The following is a 23,864-nucleotide window of genomic DNA, read 5'->3' as shown; positions in this document are numbered from 1 at the left end:
CATCCTTTTGAGCTAATTATTGGAGATGCAAATGCATCTGTACAAACAAGAAGAGCAACTCAAGATGAGTGTTTGTACAGTGCATTCCTTTCACAGGATGAACCTAAAGTCATAGAAGATGCTCTCAAAGATGCTGATTGGGTTCTTGCTATGCAAGAAGAATTAAATCAATTTGAGAGAAACAATGTATGGAAGCTGGTACCCAAGCCTAAAAATAGAACAATTGTAGGAGTAAGGTGGGTATTCAGAAACAAGGTGGATGAGAATGGAGTTGTCACCAGAAACAAGGCAAGGCTTGTTGCTAAAGGATACTCTCAATCTGAAGGAATTGATTTTGATGAGACCTTTGCACCAGTTGCAAGACTGGAAGCAATAAGGATGTTCCTGGCTTATGCTGCTCATGCAAATTTTAAAGTTTATCAAATGGATGTCAAGAGTGCTTTTCTAAATGGTGAACTGGAAGAGGAGGTATATGTCAGTCAGCCTCCTGGTTTTGAGGATCCAGAATTTCCAGAGTATGTTTACTTTTTATTAAAAGCACTCTATGGACTAAAGCAAGCTCCAAGGGCATGGTATGACACTCTGTCTCAATTCTTGTTAGATAATCATTTTTCCAGAGGAACTGTGGATAAAACACTATTTTACAGAAATGTAAATGGTGCCTTTATTCTGGTTCAAATTTATGTAGATGATATAATTTTTGGTTCTACAGATGACAAACTTTGCAAGAAGTTTGCTAATCTAATGAAAAGTCAGTATGAAATGAGCATGATGGGAGAGCTCACCTACTTTCTTGGTTTACAAGTTAAACAAGTAAAGGAAGGTATATTCATAAATCAAACTAAGTACATCTATGATCTACTTAAAAAGTTTGATTTATTGGATTGCAAAGAAGCTAAGACTCCCATGCCAACAGCCACCAAATTAGAGTTAAGTCCTAATGAGAAATCTGTGGACATCTCTAATTATAGAGGCATGGTTGGTTCTCTTCTATATTTGACAGCTAGTAGACCAGATATTATGTTTTCTACATGTCTCTGTGCTAGATTTCAATCTAATCCTAAAGAATCACATCTTATTGCTATAAAAAGAATATTCAGATATCTTAAGGGAACACCAAATCTTGGTATTTGGTACCCTAAAGACTCTGGATTTGATCTAATTGGATATTCAGATGCTGATTTTGCAGGATGCAAAATTGATAGAAAAAGTACAACTGGCACTTGTCAATTTCTTGGTGACAGATTGATTTCTTGGTTTAGCAAAAAGCAAAACTCTGTATCAACCTCTACAGCTGAGGCTGAGTACATTGCAGCTGGAAGCTGTTGTGCACAATTATTGTGGATGAGAAATCAATTACTTGATTATGGATTAAATCTCTCAAAAATCCCAATATTTTGTGACAACACCAGTGCCATTGCTATAACTGAAAATCCAGTACAACACTCAAGAACCAAGCACATTGACATCAAATATCACTTCATAAGAGAACATGTGATGGCTGGTACTGTTGAAATGCATTTTGTTCCAAGTGAAGAACAGATTGCAGATATTTTCACAAAGCCTCTTGATGAATCCACATTCACAAGGTTGGTAAGTAAATTAGGTATGTTAAATTTCTCCTAATTTAGAGTGAATTTTTCTGTAATTTGGCAGCCAGAATTTGATTAATTTTGATTTATCAAAATTGAATTAATTATAATTCTGGATAAAGTCTATAATATTTCAACTGATGAACTAGTGAAATTGTTTCAACTGATGATTGAAACAATATCCTCTTGCGTTGTTTTTCATTCAACTGATGACACCAGTTGAAGACGCCTTCAACTGATCTTCATCAGTTGACTAGGAAGTTTAAAGAGGCGCTTATTTCATCCGTTGAAAGTATTATCAGATCTGAGCCGTTGAAATTTCTTTTGTCTCTCTCTTACTTTATATACACGATCGTGTGTGTAATTTTTGTAGAGATAAATAAGAGTAATTTCTTCTCAACGGTAATTTCTCAGCCAATCACAGCAATTTTCTGAGAAAGTATTTAAGTGTTTTAATCTATTTTCATTTCTTTTCATCTTACTCTTTCGAATTCTCAAAGCTCTCTTCTCTCTCTGTGCAAAACCAAGTTCTAATTTCTCTTCAAGCTTTCTCTGTAACTGCAATGGCACCAATGAAGAAGTACACTGCACCAAGTGGGTTTATCTATGAGAAGAACAACTTTGCGTCATTTGTGGATACTAAAGCTGTGGAGGAAAAGGAGTATCACAGGATGATGGAGTTCATCAAGTCAAGCCAGCTCTCTTATGCTATGACTGAAGCTCCCATCATCTACCATGAAATAGTTGAGGAAATGTGGACCTCTGCAGAGTTTAATAGTGAGCATGAAACTCTAACTTTCTCTGTCAATAATAAAACTTACTCTGTCAATGCTGATGTTATGAAAGCATGCTTTAAGATTCCTGAAAATACTGTTTTATCTTTGCCTAGTGATAATCAGTTGGTTAATTTACTTTATGCCATGAATTATGTTTTGCCAACTGATGCCTTAGGTAAAATAGAAAGAAGGGGTCTTAGGAGAGAATGGAGTTACTTATGTGATGCATTTATTAAAGCATTTTCTGGTAAAATTAGTAATTTTAATGCCCTTACTTCCCAGATCTTACAAATGCTTTACATGTACCTGACTAATGAATATTTCAACTTTGGTGGTTTGATGATCCAAGAAATTGGGGAGAAACTAGGTGATAAAACTGATAGACCTAGGAATATATATTATGTCAGATTTCTTATGATGCTAGCTAATCATCTCAATGATAAGCTAGTTATTACTAACAAGGAAGCCAAGCTTCCCAGTTTTGTGCAGGAAAAGAGAGTCTTTAAAGACCTCTTTAGGATGAATTTATACCCCTCCTTGGAGGTGGTGTACCTGCCAACAATGGAGGCTGGAAAGCACAAAGAGGTACATGGCTTTCCTACTACTCTCTCTCAACCCTCAACTTCTTTGCTTTCTGCTATCAGGGCTGTTGAAGAGGCCCATCAACAGCCTACACAAGTAGCAAAACCCTCTAAAACCAAGTCTTCTAAACCAACCTCAGATGCCTCCCAAAAGGCATCTGTTGTAAAAACTAAGAAACACAAGCCTGAGGGGAGTGTGATTGGAGGAAGTGAGGGGGAGGGAAAGGGTGATCATCAAAGAAACCCTAAGGATAAGGATGGAGAGGTGAGTGCTAACCAGCCTAGCCACTCTGCAGTCTCCCAAAAGACTGTAGATGTTAATATGGATTTAAGCACATCCCTAGCAGCATCCTCCCAAAAGGATGTTGTTATTGAAAACAGTCCTCAGCCAAGGACACAGTCAAAAAGGGGGAGGGACACCACTTCTTCACCAATAAAAGCCTATGGGAGAAAGAAGCTAAGAAGTGACAAACTGAAGCACTCTGCACACACACAGGCATCCATTCTGGATTTTATGCCTTTAACTTCTCAAAGTCAGATTGATGTGACTCCAATAAATGTGGAGTCACAGCCCCCTTCTTCATCTCAACCAATCACCCATATTTATGATCTTACCATTTCTACTACTCAAACACAATCCCCAACCTCTTCTGTGGATGTGGAATTAATTCACACCACACTTGTAAATTCTCCATCTTTGGATTTCATGGAGAAGCCCCCTTCTGAGATTGATCATCATCATTTTGATGATTTGTTGGATCTTTCTCTTCCATTTCCTTCTTCTGTGACAGTGTGTTCTGTGGATTTTCCTTTAAAATCAATCACCACAGACTCAACTATTACAGCCTCTAAACCTATTTCTTCATTTTCTTCAACTGATCTCCCTCATCAGTTGACAAGTGTTTGTCCTTCAACTGATCTGCTTAACAGCTCTCATCAGTTGAATGCCTCATCTACTAATGTCTCAACTGATGTCTCTCATCAGTTGACAGCTGCTGCTACTTCAATTACTTTACCTCTTTCTACAGCAGTTGATCACATGGTAGCACAAACACTTCTAGGATTGAGTGGAGTGAGCTATGGAGTGGAGAGGCAGCCTAGTGAGCTGGCAAAAGGAGAGAGTGTGGAGAGTCTGGCATTTTCTTCTAGCCAGGAAAAAGGAGAGGATATGAGTGACCCTTTAGTAAGGGTAAGTGAGGGAGAGGTGAGTTGTGTGGTGAGCCAAGGGGAGCCCTTGATGCAAGAAAAGAGAGATATTGAGAGAAATGCAGGTGTCAGTGAAGGGTTTAGTGAACAAGAGTTTCAAGCTGAATACAGATCCATATTGGATGGTGTTTCACTAGACCCTGAGACTTTTACTCATGGAATGTCTTCCATTCAAGATTTTGCCAGATTGGACAATCAAGCAGCTGAGAGGCACCTTAATCTAATTCACACTACATCTTCTATGCTTAGAGCAAAGGAGGCATTTACAGCTCTGCCTGCCAATGCTGGAGATGATTTTCAATATGATGATAGTGATGAAGACCTCAATGATGCTCTTGAGGAATCCCTTGGTGAACAACCTACCACTTCTCTACCTTCATGGCTCTCCATGCAGTCTGCAAATGCAATGGTTGTTAGCATGGAGCTGGAAAGGCAAGCCTCCACTCTTCTTCAATCACAACCTGGAAGCTCATCCTCCTCTCAAGCCATCTCTGCCACCATTGCCAGTCAAGCTCTGGAAAACCTCAAGCTTCACAAATATCAATCTCTCCACTTTCAGAAAGAGATAGAGCATCTCAATTCTCTCATTGCCTCTGTTAAGACTGATCTGACCAAACAAATTGATGAAAAGCTTCCAGCTCAGGTCAAATCAGCTCTTTCTGGTTCTGAGCAAAAACAACTGCAATTGGAAAAGCAAGTAGAAGTTCTGGAAGGCAATGTCTATATCTTAAACTCTAGAATGGATGAGATGTTGCAGCATCAAAGAATTCAGACTGGACTCCTTCAACATCTTCTTCTTGCCTCTGGTGCTTCTCTTCCCAGTCCATCCCTTACACTTGCTGCTAACAAAAAGGGGGAGAAAGAATTACCAACTCCTGCAGAATTAATCAGTCAAATTCCTCCTCCTTTCCACACTGAAAGGGAAAAGCAAAAGATTGAAAGGATGAAAGAATTGGACTCCATTGCAAAGAGAGTGGCTCAACTGGGCAAGAAATCATCTACATCTTCTACAGCCACTACAGCTCAAATCTCTTTTCCAACCACAACCACAATTCTCAGGGTGATTACACCTGAGATTGTTATTCCCTCCAAGACAGAGAAGGGTGAGCCATCATTTCTGAATGAGTTCAAGCCAACTCTGTTTCCAAACAATTGTGGTTACTCCAGGCCTGGAAAAGACTCAAGCTCAATCTACTTTCCATTAGCCAGGCCTGACAAAAATGAATACAAGCTTTTGGGCCAAGAAATCAAAAGTTATAAAGATTGTGCAGATGTGGCCTTAAAGACTCATTTTGCCATCATCTACAGAGAAGGCCAAAAGCTGTTTATTGGAACTGGCCATCCTCATTACTCATATGCAAAAGCTGAAGAGGTGGCCAGAGAATGTGAAAAAGAGGAGTTTGAATCCCAACTCTCTTTAAATCAAATAGAGGTGGATGAGAGGTTTGCTATTGAGCTGGAAGAAGAGTTGGCAGCTGAGCTTTTAAATGAGAAAGGATTGCCTCTTGAATCTTCTCCAAAGAAAAAGAGAGTCAAATCTAAAACTAAGATGCCTGAGGCAGCCAAGAGAAGAGAAGAAGTGCCAGAAAAGCCTATCTCAAAGCCTTCTTCTCCAATCAAGGATACCACAGTAGTACATCCAGATGTCAACTTCCATGATGAGCCAATAATGCCAAAGGAGGAGCCAATTGACTTGGAAGATATTCCAATTCCAGCTTTTCTTGTCCAAGAATCTTCCAAGCCAAAGAAGAAAGTCAAGTCTGTGGCTAAAAGGATGGCTAACCCTCCCAAACCTCCAAAAGAACCTGAGAACCCTGATGACTATCTGATCATTGCTAACATTGAAGAAATTTCTGAGTTGGAGCTGGAGCTGGATGATCTTCAAGAAGTAAGAGGAATAGAAGCAACTTCAAAGTTACCTGAAAGATTGGTATTCTCTTACAAAAACAAGGGTGATGTCATCTGGCCTCTTCACAGAGTTCTGAATTCTGAGGGATTCAGTTCTCTAACAAAAATATATGGATCTATGAAGAGGACTGGAGGATTTACACCACCTGCAAAGCAAATGGTACTAAAGAGAATCCTTGAGATCAGGAAGGAATGGAACTCTGATGCTAGTCTACAAAGAAGGCTGAAAATTCCCTACACTGGAAAGAAAATTCATCATGAACCTACTCCAGTCATGGAATTTAGGGACAATCAAGGTGTTAGGAGATTTTTCAGACCTAAAGATCAACTCAAGGTTGCTAGCTTAAATACTCTGAAGACTCTCCAATCCAAACTCAACAGACAAGATAGTGATGAAGAATGGTTCTACAGGATCTTTCAGAAGCAAATCAATATTCTTGAAGAAAAACTTAAGTCCAGAAGAAGAAGATCTTCTAGGAACAAGTAACTGCTCAGTCTAGAGGAGCATAATCATCTGTAATCTTTTCTAACTCTTGTATTTAAATTCTGCATTTTATTTTATTAATGTTTTTGTTATCATCAAGTGTAGAATTTATGTCTGCATCTTCTCCAGTCATAAATTGGGGGAGATTGTTAGGAATCAATAATTTTTGATGATAACATAAACATTTTGTAACATGTCTTACTTAGAATCTTTATCAAATTTCAGTTGTAATTGTTACATTTCTTGTCTTTGGGAATTATCAACGGATGGGTAGAATAGGATGGCTAATTGTAAATATCCAATGCCATGTAATTTTATCTAAGTGAAGGATATTCAACTGATGAGATGTAACTGTTCAACTGATGAAGACTGGATGATGTTTCAACTGATGAAAATCAAGCATTCAACTGAAGACAAAGTGTTCAACTGATAATGCTGAGGAATTCAACTGATGAGACTGGAACAGCATTCAACGGATGGAGTTTGTAATTCATTCAACTGATGAGCCAGGCATTCAACTGATAAAGTCAAGCAAACAGAACCTTCAACTGATGAAGCAAAGAGCAGTTGAAAGTGACTAGAGCTTAAGTCTGACAAATCACATGGATCGAATTACACTAAAATAGACATGGAAGCCTAATTAGGAAAATAAAGAAGAAGCAGAAACATACTTATCTCATGCAGTGCAATCTGGATCAAATCAAGATGATGGTCAAAGATGAAGACATCTCAGAAAGCATGCATAAGACAAAGTTGTGCAGCATTGTTTTTAGATTAGAGTGCATTTTGTAATCTAGCTAAAAGCTTTGTAAAACTTGGGGTATATAACCAAGTTAGTAGCATCAGTTGAACTTGTTCAAATTACTTGAGAGAAAAATCTGAGAGTTAGAACTTGTTGAGTGATGAACCAGCAGCTGTGCGAATTGTAAACAATCCACAGATTCTTCTATATAAAATCTCACGGGTGGATCATTCAATCCACCCGTATTTTTAATACTTGGTGTTTTTCTGTTTACTGTGTTTTTTTAGTGTATCATTCTTGAATCTTTTAAATTTGTAAAAGATTGTATTCAACCCCCCCTTCTACAATCTTTCTCATAGTTGGTGTGAAATAACAGGAAGATTCTCCTTCTTCATTTTTGAAGGGATTTTAGTGGTTCATTCTGAAATATTCTGGTAAAATTTCATCTTCTGAACTTTCACCTTCGGAATCCTGAGGTGATCTTTCATGATCTGATTGTTCTTCAGAGCTGAAATTCTCAATGACATTTAGAGTTTCATAATTAGTAAAACCAAATAAAGATCTTAACTTATTATTTGTCTCTATTTCCTTGTTGGCTATAGATTCATCATCTATTTCCATTGGTCTAATTGCTTGTTCTAGAATGTCAACGTTGTCATCTGAAATCTGCAATTCCTTATCTTCTAGATTTTTCCAGAAGAATTCTTCCACTGTTTTCATGTAGTTCATGTTGATTTCTCAAATGGCCATGATAAACTTCCTGAATTTTTTCCAATACCCATTTCTTTGTTTCCTACGCTAAAATTAGGATAACTATATTTCAAGGGTTTCCTGAATTTTTCATCTGGTATGATGATTTCTTTACTTGATGTACCTGTCTGAAGAGCATCAAGAATTTCTTTATTGCATGGACAATCTTGGATAATAATTTTTATTTCCTTAACAATCTTTGTTGCTGCAGCTTCAATGTTATCATTATACTGCTGGTTTTTAAGCAACTTATTGAAATCTTCTTGTAATTCCCTAAGGCTCATCCTAAGATATTCTTCGATTTCTCCCAATTTAGAGGTTAAGTCTAGAACTTCTTTTCTAGATATAGGTATGTTGTCCTTGTTATTGCAAAGTCATTCTACCTCTTCTGCTAATCTTTTGATCTCTTCATTATTCTTAACTGAAAGATTCATAATTTTAGCATTTTGCTCTGTTAAAAGATTTTTCATGTCTTTTAACTTATTTCTGCTACTACTACTACTTTCACTTCTGTAAAAGTAAGTGGCACAATATTTTCCAAAGACACTGGAGCCTTTTGAAAATTTATCACGGGGTCTTTACTGAGCCCAAAATAGGATAGTAACTTATAGACTCCAAGGTGTATTCTTCCTCTAATCTGGTTAAGATTATTAGATGCAATTATAGTGGTAATTCGTGCACTACCTGGAAGGCTGCTGCTGAAGATGAAATTCTTCGGCTCTTTTCCTAATCCTTCATTTAAACGTTTGAGGTTTAGGATCTTTCCTTTTTTATAAATGTGAGGGTTTGTGGCTAAAGAACTAGACAATTAGCTGAGACGGTCAAGCTTTTGGCTTAAATTGTCTATTTGTGTCGAGACATTCCTTAAAAGGTTGTCTGTATTTGAGGATTCCCTAATCATAAGATTTTTCCCTCTAAAACTCATTCTAGGTTTTTCTCCTAAATGAGGTTTTTTCTAGCGATGTCTATTGCCCAAGAAATCTCTAAAGGACTGATTTCTGAGAATTGCTTCTCTTCTCTATTGAGAAAAACCTAATAACAAATCATTTTAAAAGTGTGTATCCCATCCTGTTTAATAAATTGTCACCAAAGATTTTCTGATTAATGAATTGCATTCTTTTACTAACATACCAGTATTATCCAAGGATGCATCCTGCTTTCCCTAACGTCCTCCTGCCTAAGTGGTGATAACATACATATATATAGTGATCAAATATAAACCAAATTAAAATTAAAACTAGAAACGATCACTAATTACTTGAATGCCATATTTCTACTCTACCTCTTAGGCGAGCTCATCACTCTTCTTCCTCTCGATCTATACAATTTTTGAACAAATCTATGCAAGTCTTATTATAATATAAAATATAAATCAATTAATGCCCCCTGGTTGCAGCAAGCCGACGAAGTTTGGTGATGGCTGAAATCAATGATGGTTGGTGATTGGAATTTCATATATTTGTATTTCTTTAATTAGAAAAGTTGAATAATCACTAAATGTACCTGTTATAATCACCGGTTCAACAAGGTGTGTGCTATTGTTGTAGTGATTAGGGGTTTAGAAAATAAGCTCTTTTCTTTGTTTTATTTAATTTGTGCTGGATTTTCACTGAGAATTGCACTGGTTGACAAGTCGACTGACTTCCTAACAACCATCTGTCGAACTTCTTTCCTCGACAAGTCGTGCCTAGTCGCCGACTTGACTAATCGAGCCTCGTGACAACAACGCTAGCTGGCAACTATTAGGAAAAAAAGATTGTTGGGACACAGCATATATACTATAGCAAGCTACAGACATATTAAGCTGGACCCTTTTGCCCTGTTTTTTAGCCTACTTACTAATCCTGCCAGAGAAGCTTATTTCAGCTACATAACTTGTCATTTTTGGAAAAGCTAATCAGGTAGATGTCGAGTTAACTAAAAACTAATACTAATGGCAGACTAAACCTAATCACCAAATTATCACTATATAAAAGTACAAGGTTGAACTGGTATTTTACATTTGTACAAATCATTGTATGATGCATGGATAGATATAAACTGATACCATACCATTGTTCATTTTGAGAAGTTGATCAAGTTCCGAAGGGCTCAATTCATCTGGTGCAGAACATGAACACCTGAAGACGTAATATAAATTAGCATGTAATAAAATCTACTTATTGTGTGGATTCACATTACATTCGCAATCCTCATACAACACTACTTGCCTGCTGTGATCCCACACATTGTCCTGACATCTCCATAAGGGAGGGAGAAGGAAATCAGATGGCAACCTTCGCCACTTAAAGCAGCAATCGCATGTCGTCCATTGCTCTTGCTCCCTGTATCAACAAGTCAGCAATTCACTATTATCTTAACCAATCCATGAATTCTGTGATACTAAAGTTTCTGAAATTAAGAAAAATAGAAGTGTTACCCAGATGACCGGGAAGTAAAAATGCTCCTCTTTCCCAAAACAGGTGGCGCCTACATTGTAAAAGACTGAAGCATTAGTCAAGGTATCATCTTAAGTGCAAAGTAGGTATCTTTATCAGAAAAAGTTGCCTTTGGGAATTCGCAATGAATGCTTATGACCCATAAACTTTCAAAGGCGGCCTTGGACCTACTTTATGAGACCATAAGACATTATCTATCAGACTTCCTTCGCCCAACTTGAATTAACCGAACATTAAGTGGTCAAAACTAAAGTAATGAAAACATCCCGCAATTCCATGACAAGATTCTATTAATTTTTTCCTAGTATCAACTAAAACATTTTGTTATTCCAATCTTCAAGATATTTCATAAATTTAAAAATGATTGGTCACGGGGCCAAAACACGAGTCCTAGTCTCCAACTCTTGTTTCCATTCAATCTTGCATTGCTAAAGTCTTCTATTTAGGACATGAAATTCAGTGAAACACAAGGCAAGGGAGTTTATACCAAGACATTTTCTAAATTAGTAGTGCTGTAAAATGAGGAACAAATTATTTTCACATATCAGATTTGTCTTTACCTAATTCCTTGGTCTATATATGGTTTTTAGTTTTAAATGTCTTTTTTTAAATACAGCAAAAACTAAGGAATTCTAGTTGTGAAAGATAAATATTAGTGGAAGGAGTAGAAGAATATGGCGAATAGTTATTTGCGAAGCTAGAAGAGAGTGAAGTAGTTGGAGCCAACTTGGAGGTGGTGACAAGGACACTCCACCAAAACTTGGTATATAGCAGCTGATTCGAGAATGAATTTCCGGATATCTTAAAAACATTAAAGATAATATAAGGAGATCAGCACTACCGAAGATTGAACTAGTGAAGACCATAATTATATTTTAGAGGAAGAACAGTCGGTTGGAGAAGTTAACTATGATTCGAGAAAGAAGCAGTAGAGGTCCCAACCCAGGTTCTAATATAGACCTTACTTCCTTTTTACAGACGAGAATAGAGAAAAACAAGTTCAGAGATGAGATAGAAAGAATTAGGATTTATTTATCTTTGAAGATATAAAGGTAGAAATCGAGTTTGGATGGAGAGGAAATTGGAAAAACACATTTGACACAGTAACACAGTTTCTAAATTAATTACATTTACTATCCAATTGTAACTCGAAGCAATATCAGTGTAGTATCACATTACTTCTGAGTTCTGAGAGTAGAAATAGATCCTAATGATGACTTAAACTGATCTAATATAATTATTAATGAACATATCTCACAAAAATTTATCAGCATCACCATGGAAGTTATTTACTACCTTGTATCTAAGCTTACACTAAGCAATACTTCAGAAATCAAAAATACATACTAACACTTTGCTTTCGACAACTTGTGTTTCCAGTCCACTTCATTTCTCTTTAGTACTCATTTATAGATAACTGTCATCTGTTTTCACTCTGGTTTTGAATATTGAATTTTACCTATATACCAGGCATGAAAATAATTTTTCAGTGCTGACTTACTTCATACTCTTCAAATTCGTGGTCTTCAATTGTAACAGTGGTTGGCTGCATACTGGCAGGAGGGTGTAGCATTTCCTGTATTTCGTCCCAAGTGAGTTTCAGCTCTAGGGCATCTTGGTTATCAATGAGCAACCTCTTACTCGTTGACCCAATTTTTTTACTTCTCTTCCTCTCAGGAGCCAGCAATGTCGGTGCCAAGGAACCAATCATCCCCCGGCCTCCATGCTTATCAGTGAAGTGCCAAGCATCTTCACTAGATGGGCTGAAATGTTTTGAAAATGCCTTTAGATGAGAATCTGTGCTTCCATTCATTGATTGGAGAAGACCAGAGTAACCATTCCTAAGTGGTAGATTATCAACATCGCTCGATGAGAAAGGCTCGCTTGCAAAAGACCCGTTATGTTTGCCAGTGGAATGGGAATCCTATCAGCAAGTAAATTACTAAGTTAGGTTTTTAGTAAGTATTAGTCTGATTGTATGCAGTGATGAATAGAGACTCCTAAGCAGTTAAAAGGAAACTTCCTATAAAGATGCTACCTGCATTATAATATTATTCGAGGCTTTGCGAAATCCCATAAGAAGTTTTCCTTCTGGATCCATGCGACTAAATGTTACTGAAAAGTAATATATTGAACTCAGCAAGACGAATGAATAAAGGAAGCTCTACAGTTGAATATATGATAATGATAAAGATAAATTTTCACTTAAGAGATGATACTGGATATCAAGAAAGAGATGATTAGGCCAATATTAGAGAGGTAGGCTCTTAGCTGAAATAACTGTTGCTGATAATTTCATTAAATATGTCATGAAATTTATTGATGAAAATATTAGATGTCTGATACTCTGCAACATGCAGCTGTATTATAGAATATCTAACTGAAGGGAGTATTCTGGATTAGAATAAACCTTTCTTGTTGACTATTCTCTATATAAATGAATATATGGTATAAAAAATGTACAAGATTCCAAAGTCCTTTCTACAGTCAAAATTAATAGCTTTACTATGCTTCTTGCATATTTTAGATCTCTTGTTCCTTTCCAAGTCCTATTTCAATCTCAGAGATTATTATTGCAGATAGCAACTACAAATACATAAATTAGGTCTTCTGATTGTCAATAAACAAGCTTTAATATTTATATTTTTTTTTTCTCAAAGAGCTTTAATCTTTAAGAACACTCAGAGAAGGAGAAAGGAGATCGGAAGTCTTTACAGGGTTTCTTAATCCTCGCTACAAAATTACTTTCAACACTCAGCCAGCATGGATGCATATACACCAAGAGAAGTGTAAAACAACATTAGAATATATGAAAAATCATACATACTGCTAACGGTTTACTATATGGTCAAATAAATTACGCCTTAAAAGGATACCAGTATCTCCAGCTTGTAATTTCATGGACTGTATGCAAGGAGTCACACCCTCCAAAACATACATTCTGCTGTTATTATTCGGCCAAAATCTGAACTGGAAAACCCATTCTTTTCCCTTTACATCTTGAATTCTCACGGGAATGCCTTCAGGTTGAGAGATTGGTGGAAAATATGCCTGAACATAAATTCTAGTTGTAAGAGAGTTTAAAACCATCCAAACAAAAGAGTCAGTATATGTTAAGAGACATACTTCTGCGCATGCTTTCGGGAGTACCAAACGACCGATACGACCAGCATCACTAGCACTCAGAATTTTTTCAAATAATGGGACAATGGTGGAATTTGAGCTAGAAACATTTAAGTCAAGGAACCATAGTACTAACAATTGTATCTATATATACCAATATATAATCGAAGAGTTAATATCTTCCATACAATAATATATTTCATTCGGTCCCAGTTAAAAAAAAATGTATAATTGAACTCCATACATAAATTAGCCTCGAATAACTGATGATTTTCCTTGGTAGCAAAGACGATTTCTTAATACGGTGTTCTAGGGTGCATATATAAAATGCAGATCTATTTGACGATAAGGAAAGAAAAGGAAAGTTTGTGGATACTCTCCAGATATTTGCTGCAACTCTTGCTCAGTTATTCTGGGCCAATAACGAGGAAGCAACTGACTTTTAATTCGTCCCTCAACAGGCAGCCTTGCTACACGCATTTGTGACATAGTCCTAGCATTTGGGTCCAGTCCTGCAGTAAGAACAGGCTTTGATGCCTTAGGCAAAAGACAGTGAGCAGATCCATGTTGAAAGGAACAAATAGTTATTAGTTATGTTTGATGTCATCAATTTGCTTACCGTAATTGGTAATGAATGTGTGGTTATAGATTCAGTAGCCAAGGAAATAGTCAAGTCTGTCTGCACAGGTGATCCATAAACATCTTCAACCTCTGGAGTCTTTTTATCTGTTTTTGTTTTGACATCAAGGGGTGATCCACATCCAGCAGATAATTGGGTGTACTTTGATAAACATTTATTCCTAGTATCTCCTGATGGGGGCATGGATCTGGATGTATTATGATTCTGAGGTGGAAGGAACTGCTTCAGGCCATTATCATCAGAAATGAATTGTGGCTGTGTGTGCAGGTGTAAGTGAGGTGTGTGTATATAAGTGTATTTAGGAAGATAGAGGATGTAGGTAAAATAATCTTACAGGTTGAATTGGCGAAGTTTTGGCACACCTAATACAAATGACACCGCTGGTGTCAAGTATCTCAAGCAAAGAGGTCGACGCAATGCATCCACAATGTAGACGCTGTGACGAGACGACAAATGTGTTACATAAAGGAAATGATATCCGGTAAAAATGGTGAACACTAGTACCTTGCCACAGGAAATGCAGTCTCTCCAGCCAGTGTGATCTGAATGAAAAACGTCACAGAAGGCCAGCTGGTCATACAAAGTCCTGAATATGGGGAAAAAGAAGGTGTTGATCATAAGTAAAGTGTGATTACAACTATTGAGTTTCACAAGGAGAAAAGGTAGCAGCAGCAGCTACCCGCAGTTGTGACAAAGAATGGCAAAGGCAGCACCGGATCGCAGAGGCCAGCCTAGTCTGGAACTGGAATTGAGGATAGGAGCGCCGCACAACGAGTTCATGCATATTTGAGAAGCCATCAGCTATGTATATATCTATCTATTTGCTGATTCATTCCACACAAACAAGAGAATTACAAAGTCAACCGAGTGAACTCATAAACAAGGTGATTATTTATTACTAGTAGTAGCTGCTAAATCAATTAATTAACTCTAGCACTTGTAATTCTAATCATCATCAGAAGAAGAACAAGAACAAGAAGGTGTAGTAGCAGTAAAAGAATTCAACTAGTAATTGAACTAGTTCTCCTCCGTACCTTAAACATCAGTCAAGCAGCAGCAGCAGGAACCAGGAGGAGGAGGAGGTAATTTAATTGAAGCTGTGGTAGTATTAGTATTATTAATAATTAAATAATGTTGGAATTAGTAGAGCAGAGTTTAGATGGGGGATTGAGGAGGTAGGTAGGGGAAGCTGTCTCGAGATGCATATGCGTGGGATCATTATATTATATACTTATATATAATAAGCGTAAGGGAGATAATTTGGTCGCATGGTCCTCTGGTCCAAAAGCTTATCATCCGTTGGATCTTATATTGAATAAATAAGCACCGTTAGATTGGAACAAAATTAAATTTTGTTCTAGAACAACTGATATCTACTTGCATGTTTATAATTCCTTTTCAGAATCCAAAACAAATTTTGTCTTTCATTTTTTTTAATCCTAAATAAATATTTCCTACCAGTTTTGTTCGTAGAGTCATATAAATCACACCGTCACAATTTTTTTATAATATATTTTAAAATTAATAAGCCGGATTTATGTGAGGAACAAATACAAAAATTTTTTCTTAATCCAAAATAGATTTTACCTTCTTATTGCATATTTATGATTCCTTTTCTTAATTCGAAACAAATTATGTTTATCAATTTTAATTTAGAACCATATAAATTTTTTGAAAAATATTTAAATCACATTATAATAATTTTAATATAAAATACATTTATTAATATAATCTAATAGGAGTTGGCATAACGTATTCCACTCAAAATATATTAAAATTTAATAGATAAAATTTAATACTTTGGCATGATACATACGAGAAAAGGAATTGCTTGATTGAAATAATTTATTTGAAACCATTAATGGCTGTGATGATGTATTTACCAAAGTTCTAACTTACAAACAAATCATAATTTCGAATTTTATTTTATTGAAAATTTTAATTTATTATTTATAAATTAATTTTTTTCACACCATTTAAAATATATTTAAAAAGTTTATAAATAATTAAAAAGCTCCCGTGCCTTGCACGGGCTATAAGCTAGTAATGAGGAACAAGACGAACTACTAAAACCAGACTATTATTTCATTTATAGATATTATTATATAATAATAATAATTATACATTACTATTACTTTATTATTTTTTTTTTTTTTGAATAAAAAGACGACTTTCAATAACTAGGAAAATCATACAAGAGGGCCTCCAACAAAACCAATGGAGGAGACGTGAAAACGTTTGGGCAATTAAGCGAACAAGGTAATTTAGCTACTTCATGAGCCACTTTGTTTGCTTGCCTTTTAACAAAAGAGATAGAGAGGCCTATACTAGAATTTAACATTAAGCGACAGCTCTCCAATATATGACCCACTTCAAACAGGTTATCATCAGAGCGGTGGATTGATCGAATGCAAAGAAGAGAATCAGACTCGATGGATACACGATGGTATGACAAAGTGGTGAGCCAACTCAGGCCTTCGAGGATGGCAGTTGCTTCAGCCTCCAGGGGACTAGATGCCCCTTCACAACAAACCGCCTTTCCCATAATGAAAGTGCCTTCATGATCTCGCAACACCAGGCCAACCGAGAATGTGCTTGCACCTGCATGAAAAGCTGCATCCACATTTAGCTTTAAACAATTCTCATCTGGAGGTTTCCAAACCGGAGGAGCATGGGAGATTGAAGTCACAGTAGAAGAAACCATGGTCGCTCTACGCTGCTTGGCACTCTCCCAGTCTGATAGCATCTTAGAACTCCAATCCATAGCCACAACATGAGATACAGTTTTACTCTCCCGGACCTTCTTGTTACGGAAGAACCAGATTCCCCACAAAACCTTCGCAATTCTGATAATCTCACTAGCACTAGCCGTATTAAGTTGACAGAGCAACCAGTCAGGAGCAAATTCTACATCATGCATATCAAAGGATCCTCCTGAGTATTGCCAACAAAGCTGAGCAAATGGACAATCAAAAAATACGTGGAGAAGATGTTCCACATCAGCATTACACATAGGACATGTAATAGGTAGAGAAACACCCTTTGAGCTTAATCTCCTACGAACTGGTACAGTGTTTCTGCAAAAGCGCCATAAAAACGTCTTCATTTTGTTTGGAATTGCAAGCTTCCAGATTTTGCACCACCCCCTAGACTGGGTAACATTCAGACTTTCCACATTGTTGTTGTGCCAGGTGTGGTACCCAGATTTTACAGTATAATGCCCATTCGACGTTCCTGTCCAAACCAGCCTGTCCTTTACTGCAATCTGAGGAATTTTCATTGATAAAATCAGATTAGCATCGTCCTCACCAAAACAATCCCGAACTTTCTGAGCATTCCAGCTTTTCGAATTGTCTGAGAAAAAACTGGACACAGTTGCATTCTCCTCCACGTAATAGTGGTTTTGATCAGCCAGGTGACCCTCCTTCCTATTCAGCCATGGATCTCTAGCAGCATTTATATCAGTACCGTCTCCTAAGACCCATCGGAAACCTTTTGAAATCATATCTTTAGCCGTGACAATACCCCTCCATATATAACTAGAGCCTGCTTTCACATCTGCTTTCAAGAGGTTGGTTGTGGGGAAATAGCGAGCTTTGTACACTCGAGCAACAAGAGACTGAGGGTTCCTTAGAAAATTCCAGCAAAGTTTCCCGATAAGAGCAATGTTAAAACCATAGAGATCCCTAAAGCCTAGACCACCCTTTGTTTTCGACATGCTCATACCAGCCCAAGATAACCAGTTCACCCCTTTCTTATCGTCAGAATTAGTACTCCACCAGAATTTATTTAACATCCGTTCTAATTCCTGACACAGAGATTTTGGCAGCAGAAAACAAGACATGCAGTAAGAGGGAATAGACTGGGCTACGTTTTTAATTAATACCAGCTTACCAGCTCGAGAGATTAGCTTTGGCTTCCAACCTTGGATCCTCTTCCAGACTTTATCTTTCACAAAACTGAACACTCGCTTTTTCGATCTACCAATCAATGAAGGGAGACCCAGATACTTTCCTGTGCCAACATCATTACTAACTCCCAAGGCTGTAGAGAGCTCATTGCGGATCCTCAGACTAACATTTTTACTGAAAAAAACTCCCGATTTTTGGAAGTTTACCGACTGACCTGAAACCCTCTCATACTCAAGTAACACGGCTTTGATAGCAGTTACTTCCTCATTATTTGCACGGAAGAAGAGAAAGCTGTCGTCGGCAAACAATAAATGTGTGATGGTAGGGGCATTGGCGCTGATCTGAGAACCAGTTATACTACCTTCATTTGCAGCTTTATAAAGAGAGTCAGACAAGCCTTCAACGCATAGCAGAAAAAGATAAGGGGATAAGGGGTCCCCTTGTCGTAACCCTCTTGATGGTATAACAGGACCAATTGAGGAGCCATTAAAGCAAAAGTCGTACGATACTGTTGTTACACACATCATGATCCAATTTATCCATTTGCGACAAAAACCCATGCATTGCAACCTTGCTTTAAGAAAAGACCAGTCGACTCTGTCATAGGCCTTGCTGATGTCTAGTTTTAAAGCTACCTCACCATAACTACCAGAATGTTTCGTGTTCATGTGATGTATGACCTCAAAAGCAACTAACACGTTATCTGTAATGTTTCTTCCCGGGACAAAAGCTGATTGATTCTCCGAGATCAAGCCGGGAAGAATGAGTTTAAGTCTATTGGCTAATACTTTCGCAAGGATCTTGTATAAGACATTACAAAGGGCAATAGGCCTAAGGTCTTTCATAGAGCAAGCATTCTCCTTCTTTGGGATGAGGACCACATTAGTATCATTCAGATTTGCAGGGAAAGAACCGGATTGTAGCCACTCTTTGCAACAGTTGAAAACCTCCATCCCCACTATCGACCAGAACTGTTGAAAAAAGGCCGGGTTAAGACCGTCAGGCCCTGAAGCTTTATCAGGGTGCATTTGCTTAATGGCTGCTGTAAATTCTGCAAAAGATACCTCGGCAACTAGTTTCTGGTTTTGCTCCTCTGTCACAAAATTACCCATGTTATTTTGTTGCACCTCTTCCTCTCTTTGAGTACCAGTGAAAATATTGAGAAAATAGTCCCGAACAATGCCACACATATCTTCGTGTTTGTCAACTCGAATACCCTCATCCGATTCCAAGTACGGAATATGGTTCGTTTTCCTTCGACTAGAAGCATTGGCATGGAAAAACCTTGTATTATCGTCACCCTCTGCAAGCCAAAAAGTCTTAGCCCTTTGTTTCCAGTAAACCTCTTCATGAAAGAGAAGGTCATCAAGAGCCGCCTTTTCTCTAAAATATTGCTGCACACTAGCTTCATCTGTTCGGTCAACCAGGCTCGCAAGAACCTCCTTCTGCTTCTTAATTTTCTCCCGAAATTTATGAAAAAAATTTCGACCCCATTTCGCCATAAAAGAGGACACAGAGATGAGCTTAGGAAGGATATGCACCGGGGGAAGCTCTAGCCAGAAATCAGAGACTTCTTTACGAAAAGTTGGCTCCTCAAGCCACGTATTCTCAAACTTGAAACGAAACTTATGCTTCGAGAAACCCACACTAACCAGTTCAAGATGGATTGGGTCATGATCAGACCTTGTGACATGATGAACTGATAGCTTGCAGAGAGGGTGCTTGATTAACCACGAACGTGTCGCAAACGCCCTATCCAGCTTCTCCTTCACCCATTCATCAGTACCTCTACCTCTTTCCCAGGTAAACTTGCCTCCACACAGGTCAATTTCAGAGAGCATACAGTCATCTATAGCTTTCCGAAAGCCTTCCATTAGACTTGGAGGGTGTGGAACCTTACCATATTTATCCGAGTCATAGAGCAGGTCATTAAAATCTCCAAAAATACACCAGGGGAGCTGCGAGACATTAGCGAGTAAACGAATAAGATCCCATGACATTCTACTTTTCGATCGTTCAGGGAATCCATAGAAACATGTTAGTCTCCAAGCAGCAACATTATTATCTTTAAACACAACATCAATATGGTTCCGGGAATAACCAATTATCTCACAGTTAACATGATACTTCCAAAAAACTGCCAAGCCTCCACTGTGGCCTACGCAGTCAACAGAAAAACACTGAGCAAATCTAAACTTAATACGGAGGGACTCTATTTTATTAGCATTAGAAAAAGTTTCAGACAAAAACAAGAAATCGGGTTTGCGAGTCTTTAGAAGATCGCCAAGAACACGAACTGCACAAGAGTTCCCCAACCCTCGGCAGTTCCAGCTTAAGAGATTCATTGGGATTGGCTAGCTTGCCTAGCAAGCTTAGCCAAAAAATCAGGAGAGGACTCTGCACAATCCATATTAGAAAGAGCAGCTTCCGAAAGTACGACTCTGGACTCAGATACAGTGTCCATGCTTTGCAGCTCAACAGGCCCACTTCTTCTACGCTTTCTTTCTTCAATATTAAGCCCAGCTAATTCCTCATCTGTAGGCCCAATAGGAAAGCTGTTGTTTGATGTTGCCGCCACAGAGTTTGAATTTACAATCTTATTAACTGCTCCCGGGATAATAGCTGAATCAGAGATAACAACTCCGGAATTTCGCCCCTGACTACCCTCTCCTACCTTTCCTCCCGTATGCAATCCCGAAAATTGTTGGTAGTAGTTATCCCTTACTAGATTTTCGCCCCAATCCACGTCACGCTCATCTCGGAGCCACTTGCTCCGCTCTTGCCCCGCCCCCCTACGCGGTGGAGCTCTCAGCCATCCTCCCCACTCCTTCAGTCCATCTTGCATGTTCATATCCACTTTTCTCCTGCAGAACCTCTCCGTGTGAGTCAGCATCCCACACGTGAAGCAGAAGTCCCCAAGACGTTCATACTTGCACTGGACAACACACTCAGTACCGTCCTTTTTACAGATCTTTTTCTTCCTCTTCAGAGGCTTACGCACATCAAGTTTGATCCTCAACCGCATACTTTCCCGCCATATAGAGGTATTGTTCTGTGGATCATACTCCATGAATGAACCAAAGAAGTTTCCTAGCTGCTTACCGACACTCTCAGACATAAAGCCAGAGGGTAAGCCATGTATCTGAATCCAGAACTTTAACTCAAACAATGGCACCTTCAGTGGATCTCCTCCCTTCGGAATAGTATCCACAACAAGCATGGCTCCATCAAACGACCACGGACCTCCATTTTGAACCCACGTCATATCCTCGGCATGATAGAACTGAAACAAGAATACATCAGGTTTAATATCCTTGATATTGATGCCACGCGAAGGTCTCCACACATCTGCTAGCTTCGATTTCATAGCTCGCGAATTTATGTTCCTCTCTGTTAAAAACCTACCCACCAGACACAGATCAAACTTATCTGAATTTTCATCCACTCCATCTGCAATGATTAGCTCTGCATTCTCTTCATCCTCGACGTTCATCACTGCAAACTGATTATTGATGTCCTCCAGACTAGCCATGAATGATAGAACGCTCTCACACCTCAAGGAAATAGAGGGGAGAGAAAAACAAGACTCTCACAATGATGGAGAGAAAAAATCTAGAAAATTCGTAATTTATTAGGTAGTATTAAACAATATTACTATTACTTTATTAGTTACTCGCCTCCCAAATCAATAGTTATTTGACTTATTATCCGTAATTTCAGAGGTAAAACTGTCGTATTTTTTATATATTATTACTTTCTAAAAATGTAAGATTTCTATTTTTATTTAAAATAAATTTTTTGAAGAATAACATATATAAAAAATTTATTTGTACAACTCAAATTATATTGAAAAATAAGATATTTTTATTTTTATTTTTGAGAAGAAAACAAATCCATTAATATTGAGTATCAAGAATACAATGTTTGTCAAAAGAGAGTTTTTTTATTATAAATATATATTATCTAATTGAAAATTGAACAAGTATTCCAAATATTTAGACGATTTCATCTTTAAAATCAGAAAAGATAAATCACCAAAAAGCGTCTAATTAAAATCTCACAAAGATAAAATTAATGGTGAATAAATTTGAGGGAAAAGAATGCTTACAAAATTGAATTACATCGTTTTGAAAGAAACTACATATAAAAATTACCCTGCTGCACCAACAAATGTAATTTAATTGGTTTTTACACTAGAGTTCTACTATCCCCTATCTTCTGCCTCAAGACATCCAAAATTTTATAAAAAGATTTTATAAATATTTAACTGTAAATAACAAAAAATAACTAGAAAGAAAAAAACAAATCAATTTGTATAAATCATCATTAAAAGTGCATATATACATATTAACCATAATGAATAAAATAAATAATACGAAATTTAAGTACGAAGAATTTCGGTTGGATAGTAATATCCAACACATTTGTTACGGTAATACTACTAATCACCGTATTTTTTAAATTTGTTACGGATCATAAACACATTCATACAAATTTGCGGATATTATAGAATCAAGATCAAGTTAGTTTCATGATAATTTTAAGATATGGTTATAAATCTAAAGTGCATTAACTCTATATCCAAGATATCAAGTTTATTAGGTTACATAGATTATTGTCATTATTGCTTAAATACAATATATCTCATATAAAAGTTATGTAGTTTATTATTGAGAATTAGTAAATTATGTTATCTATTTAGATATGATATTGGTGTAATTTTTACATATATATGATTTACAATATTCTAATTTCTTACTAGAAGATTATGTATGATTGAAGATCGAAAAAGTGTAGAATTGTTTTGATAGAATGGTATATGATATATGATGGAACTTTCATTAAAATAGGGTGATGAGCACAATTTTTTTCAGGATAAAAATTTGTATAAGAAAAAGATGAAACATATGAATCATGTAAAAAATAATATGAAAGTAATTTTATTATAAGAATGTTAATTAAAATGCCAATTTTATAATTATAGCTAAAAATTTGGCACCGTAGTATGGTTGTCTTTTTAATTTGCAAACCAACTATATAGTAATCTAATATCTTAAATTTTTAATTGTTATATTCAAAATAGTAGAAGATCAATGTATCTAATACGGCATATGATAATGTTGAGGTTAATTGACTTAAAAGTAATCGAACTAAGATCGAACTTACAAGTAGGTTATTGAACTAAAAAAACTTTTTATTAACCAAGAAAAATAAGTTAAAGTTATATTCGATTGACAATACTAAATTTAACTTGCACGTCTGTTAAATATAGTTGGCTTTAAATAGAGTCCGTTGGTTTTTAACACCTCAGTTATCACATTGGTAATAATGAAAAAAATAAATAAAATATATTAATTATGCATCCCAACAAATTTGTCGAAAGCGTCACCACCACCACAGCCTCTCCCTCGCAATCTCTCATTTTCTCTCTCACTCACTCGGAAGTCTGACCATCTTTGTCACTTTGCTGTCACTTCTCTCTCATATCCGAGAAAACACTACTACTGGCGCCGACAATACCCCAGACACGGTGTTGCCTCCCTCCGGCCTCCAACATCATTCTCCTTTTCATCTCTCTTTTAGTCTTTTTCTCCATCTCCATCTCTCTGTCTCTCGCTCTCATTTCACAACCACTCTCTCGATGCAGCTTGCCACTGACGCCGACACGACTATTGGAGAGATAATGTCTCCACATTCCACACTTCTTTCGATA

General features: G+C 37.1%; 1 protein-coding gene across 5 annotated transcripts in view; it reads right to left on the bottom strand.

Annotated features, from left to right (window-relative positions):
- LOC108199970 (B3 domain-containing protein Os07g0679700) overlaps positions 1 to 15,456 on the bottom strand; it is a 35,104-nt gene extending 19,648 nt beyond the window's left edge. For 2 of the 5 annotated variants that reach the window (XM_017368002.2, XM_064082826.1), the window contains exons 1-13: positions 15,275 to 15,456; positions 14,920 to 15,064; positions 14,745 to 14,826; positions 14,575 to 14,676; positions 14,220 to 14,459; positions 13,977 to 14,137; positions 13,604 to 13,700; positions 13,354 to 13,528; positions 12,516 to 12,592; positions 11,979 to 12,401; positions 10,459 to 10,508; positions 10,250 to 10,363; positions 10,092 to 10,159 (exon numbers count right to left, since the gene is read on the bottom strand). In XM_017368002.2, the coding sequence (XP_017223491.1) occupies positions 10,092 to 10,159; positions 10,250 to 10,363; positions 10,459 to 10,508; positions 11,979 to 12,401; positions 12,516 to 12,592; positions 13,354 to 13,528; positions 13,604 to 13,700; positions 13,977 to 14,137; positions 14,220 to 14,459; positions 14,575 to 14,676; positions 14,745 to 14,826; positions 14,920 to 15,038 (1,708 nt within the window). In that variant the 5' untranslated portion in view covers positions 15,039 to 15,064; positions 15,275 to 15,456. Of the gene's footprint in view, positions 1 to 9,170; positions 9,213 to 10,091; positions 10,160 to 10,249; positions 10,364 to 10,458; positions 10,509 to 11,978; positions 12,402 to 12,515; positions 12,593 to 13,353; positions 13,529 to 13,603; positions 13,701 to 13,976; positions 14,138 to 14,219; positions 14,460 to 14,574; positions 14,677 to 14,744; positions 14,827 to 14,919; positions 15,065 to 15,274 lie in introns of all 5 variants that reach the window. The other 3 variants (XM_064082825.1, XM_017368003.2, XM_017368004.2) reach the window with 3 other exon arrangements.
- Between the last annotated feature and the right edge of the window lie 8,408 nt (positions 15,457 to 23,864).

Source organism: Daucus carota, chromosome 8 (genome assembly GCF_001625215.2).
Source record: "Daucus carota subsp. sativus chromosome 8, DH1 v3.0, whole genome shotgun sequence".
Classification (NCBI taxonomy): Eukaryota; Viridiplantae; Streptophyta; class Magnoliopsida; order Apiales; family Apiaceae; genus Daucus; species Daucus carota.
This window is presented reverse-complemented; position numbering and strand designations above follow the sequence as displayed.